Source organism: Geotrypetes seraphini, chromosome 8 (assembly GCF_902459505.1).
Source record: "Geotrypetes seraphini chromosome 8, aGeoSer1.1, whole genome shotgun sequence".
NCBI lineage: Eukaryota > Metazoa > Chordata > Amphibia > Gymnophiona > Dermophiidae > Geotrypetes > Geotrypetes seraphini.
The window spans coordinates 105,128,333-105,133,380 of NC_047091.1; the positions used below are offsets into that span (position 1 = coordinate 105,128,333).

Genomic DNA, 5,048 nt, shown 5'->3' on the forward strand with positions numbered 1-5,048 from the left:
CGGTAACCAGAACAAAAAAAACAACCATCACCACAAGTACTGGTTTTATGTATAAAGAAATTTTATTGAGCAAAACACATGTACACCAATTTGCAAATGTGAAATCAACAAATATCTATAGAAAGCAACAACAGGTACATCTGTATAGAAAATCTAAAATATGTTCATTTTATAATGAGAAATTGAAAAAAAATACCACCTATTTATTAATTCATTCATTCAATTTTCTATACGTTTTTGACTCCGTTAGTTCAACATGTCTGGTCGTGGAAAAGGTGGGAAGGGTCTAGGAAAAGGGGGCGCTAAGCGGCATAGGAAGGTGCTGCGTGATAACATCCAGGGGATCACAAAGCCCGCTATCCGGCGCCTGCCGCGTAGAGGCGGCGTGAAGCGTATTTCTGGCCTAATCTACGAAGAGACTCGTGGGGTGCTGAAAGTTTTTCTAGAGAACGTGATCCGAGATGCCGTCACCTACACCGAGCACGCCAAGAGAAAGACAGTAACCGCTATGGACGTGGTGTATGCCCTGAAGCGCCAAGGTCGCACTCTCTATGGTTTCGGAGGTTGAATTTGCCAGCGACTATCGCACTTGCCAGTTTACACAACCCAAAGGCTCTTTTAAGAGCCAAGAAAGGGCACCCCCTCAAACTCAGAGGGGGGAAATTTAGTGGTGACACAAGGAAGTATTTCTTCACGGAAAGGGTGGTAGATCACTGGAACAAACTTCCGGTGCAGGTGATCAAGGCCACCAGCGTGCTTGATTTTAAGAATAAATGGGACATACACGTGGGATCCCTACGAGGGTCAAGTTAAGGAACTGGGTCACTAGCACTCAATGGGGTGGGTCAATAGAGTGGGCAGACTTGATGGGCTGTGGCCCTTTTCTGCCGTCATCTTTCTATGTTTCTATGTTTCTATGTATACTGTTCTCCCAGGGGGAGCTCAAAACAGTTTGCATGAATTTATTCAGGTACTCAAGCATTTTTCCCTGTCTGTCTTGGTGGGCTCACATTCTATCTAATGTACCACACTATCCCATCCACCCTATCATCCCCACTAATATCCCAAAAGATTAACCATTTAAAAGACAACTTTGAACCATTAGAGTATGAGTATTCCAGAAAAGTTACCAAGTGCTTTCTATAAAGGGCTTTTTATAGAAAGCACTTAAAGTGGATTCCTATGCCCGACGTCGTGCTGGACTTACACTAGCTGACACATGGTGAAAATCCTGGGGTGCCAGTTGGGCACAGATCCCCCATGTTCTACAACTCTGCCCTGACCCACCAATGGCTGGGCCCACTTTTAGGTTGCGCCCATGGAAATTGGGCATCCAGTGATATAGAAAAGTGTGTAGCCAGTTGGGTATGCAAATTCTGTTTGGTGCCAAGTACCATCAAAATTGGTTGTTTTCATCCAACTATTTCTCATTAATGGCTCATTATCCAATTATGTTGCTCACCAGCTTGGATCAGCACCCAAATTTGGGCACCCTTTTTAGAGTTCAGAGTTCTTTTGTTTTTTTTCCTTCTTCCCCTCTCTTTCTTTTTATATATATTGTATTTCTGCCCATTTCCATCCTGTATCAGTAAGGCAATGTTTGTCAGAGTGTCTGATCGTTTGAAGTATTGTTTTGCTATTTGTTTTTAGTGTACGTTTTTATTATACCTTGTTTTTATATATTGGTAAAACCATTTTGAATTTTGATAAGGCGGTGTATCAAATTTTAAATAAACCTGAAACCTGAACCTGAAAGTCCTCCCGTGTTAATTAGCACATAAACTATCAAAAAAAAAATTTTGAAAATACCCTAGAAATTGACTTGAAAAGCTCTAACAGGAGAGAACACAAAACTAATACCACTGAATAAACTTTCCAAAATATAGGTAGAGCTCACATTTCAACACTAGCACATCAAAAAAATATTTTATATTGTTCAAAAACATTTGCTGGAATTAAAATTAAAAAAGTCCTCAGTCATTGATACCTGGCAAGATTATAACATAGTACAGGTATTCCTCATTAACCAAGTTGCCATCCAGCTTTGAGCACAACTCAACATAAGAACATAAGAATTGCCGCTGCTAGGTCAGACCAGTGGTCCATCGTGCACAGCAGTCTGCTCACGCGGCGGCCCTCTGGTCAAAGACCAGCACCCTGAGACTAGCCCTATCTGCGTACGTTCCGGTTCAGCAGGAATTTGTCTAACTTTGTCTTGAATCCCTGGAGGGTGTTTTCTTCTATGACAGACTCCGGAAGAGCGTTCCAGTGTTCTACCACTCTCTGGGTGAAGAAGAACTTCCTTACATTCATTCGGAATCTATCCCCTTTCAATTATAGAGTGCCCTTCGTTCAATAACATTCCTGGACTCTATTACCTTATTTTTGAAAATTATCTATTTCTGATGTGTGCATAAGTGAAAGTGTGAAACACCACGTAAAATCTAGCAGTTGAATTGAACTGTGGTGTAGTGGTTAGAGCTACAGCCTTAGATCCCTGAGGTTGTAAGTTCAAATCTCATGCTGCTGCTTGTGACCTTGGGCAAGTCACTTAATCCTCCACTGCCCCAGGTACATTAGATAGATATGAGCTTGCCAGGACAGATAGGAAAAATGCTCGAGTGCCTGATTTCTAACCCGTTCTGAACTAATTTGGGAGGATGGACTAAAAAATCAAATAAATATACACATCAGAAATAGATAATTTTCAAAAATAAGGTCATAGAGAGATGTTATTGAACCTTGCTTGAGTCATGGTGAAAGCTGGATGGAGTCTCTATAAACTTAGGGCTCCTTTTATTAATAATAAATAATTTATTTCTTATATACCTTGATTCCGTGAAGTTCAAAGCGGTTTACAGTAAAGATACATTTTGTCAGTACATGGGATACAAGTGATTTACAATAAAGATACATTTTGTCAGTAAGTGGGATACAAGTGGTTTACAATAAAGATACATTTTGTCAGGACAAGGGATACAAGTGATTTACAATAAAGATACATTTTGTCAGTAAGTGGGATACAAGTGGTTTACAATAAAGATACATTTTGTCAGTAAGTGGGATACAAGTGGTTTACAATAAAGATACATTTTGTCAGTAAGTGGGATACAAGTGGTTTACAATAAAGATACATTTTGTCAGTAAGTGGGATACAAGTGGTTTACAATAAAGATACATTTTGTCAGGACAAGGGATACAAGGGGAGAGAATGTAAGAGTTAGTCTCAAATCTAGAATTGGGGTTGGCGAGGTAGAGAGGAGTGCTGTAGCGAGGAAGAGGAGGTTGGGAATTTAGAATCTGTTAAACAATCGAGTTTTCAGAGATTTTCTAAAGTCTGCGTATGTAGTGGCCTCAAGTATGGGTTTTCCAAGCCAAGTGTTCAGCCTAGCTGCCTGGAATGATAACATTCTATCTAGAAACTATTTGTTTTGGTAAGATTTCAGGGAGGGGTAATTAAATAGGTCTGTTCTGCGAGTGCTCTTGTTGGAACCGTTGAGAAAGAACTGGGAGATTAGGTAAGTTGGAAGCATCCCAAAGAGAGCTTTGTAACAAATACAAGCAAACTTGAAGCTGTAGTGCGTGCTGAATTGCCACGCACATTAGATCCTAACGCCAGCATTGAGCTGGTATTAGTTCTAACCGCATAGCGCAGATTTTTCACGCGCTAAAAATGCTAGCGCAGTTTAGTAAAAGGAGCCCTTAGTTAATGAGGAATACTTGTACTATGTTATAATATTGTCAGGTATCAATGACTGAGGACTCTTTTAATGTTAATTGTTCTAGTAAATGTTTTGAACAATATAAAATAATTTTTTGATGGGTTAATGTTGAAAAGTGAGCTCTACCTTTATTGTGGAAATTTATTGAGTAGTACTAGAAAATGGACTTAGCATGCGGAAAATTCCCGCATTACGATATGCTAAGCCCATTTCATAGTAAAAAGACCACTTCACACTTTGTATAAATTATTTATGTGGGCCCCCTTTTATCAAACCGCTTTAGCATCGGAGCTTTTACCGCAGCGGCCGGCTATAAAAAACCTAAAGCAGCTTGATAAAAGGGAGCCATGGTGAGGCGCAAACACTTGAAAGACATAGGAGACAAAGCTATGACTGGACAGAGACACCAAACAATAGGGTGCAAAGATGGAGATTTTAGGCCACTTTGGGGGGGGGGGGTTTATTTTATTTTGTTTTGTTTTCTTGTGCAGATCTGTCAGTTTTCTCATGCCACTTTAGGCTTCCAGTGCATGATCTTAGATTTTTGACAACCAGCTAATGCCTCCTTGTGCATCACTGATTTGAAATGGTCATGTCAGGATCTTACAAACACTACAATATATCTGGGTCTACATTCAAAATCTAGGAGAGACAAAAAATATCCTTCAAAAACGGATGAAAACTGGAAAAAGCACAAACAACATCAACGCAGGTGCCATAAGGCGGTTAAAGGGGCCAAAAGAGACTACGAAGAAAAAATAGCCAAGGAGGCAATAAACTTCAAGCCGTTCTTTCGATATATTAAGGAGAAATGACCCGCGAAGGAAGCGGTGGGACTGTTGCAAGACTGTGAAATGAAGGGTAAAGGAGGACAAAGCAACCACCGACATACTGAACACATTTTTTGCATCTGTATTTACCGAAGAGTATATACACAGCATACCGGAACCCATAAGGCTATATGCTGGAAATGAAGACGGGAAACTGACAGGGTTGACAGTCAGTCTAGAAGAGGTAAGCAAGCAGATAGATAGACTTAAGAGCGATAAATCCCCGGTACCGGACTTAGTAGATAAAGGCAGGTTGTTCACCCTCTCCAAGGAAGGGAGAATGAGAGGGCACTCTCTAAAGTTAAAAGGGGATAGATTCCGTACGAATATAAGGAAGTTCTTCTTCACCCAGAGAGTGGTAGAAAACTGGAACACTCGTCTGGAATCACTTGTAGGGGAAAACTGGAACACTCGTAGGGGAAAACACCCTCTAGGGATTCAAGACAAAGTTGGACAAGTTCCTGCCCAACTGGAAAGTACGCAGGTGAGGCTGTGT

At 40.6% G+C, this 5,048-nt stretch overlaps 1 protein-coding gene across 1 annotated transcript; it reads left to right on the forward strand.

Annotated features, from left to right (window-relative positions):
* Positions 1-256: 256 nt before the first annotated feature.
* On the forward strand, positions 257-568 carry LOC117365500 (histone H4-like). Its single transcript, XM_033955977.1, has one exon. The coding sequence runs from the start codon at positions 257-259 to the stop codon at positions 566-568; it is 312 nt and encodes a 103-aa protein (XP_033811868.1).
* The last annotated feature ends 4,480 nt before the right edge of the window (positions 569-5,048 follow it).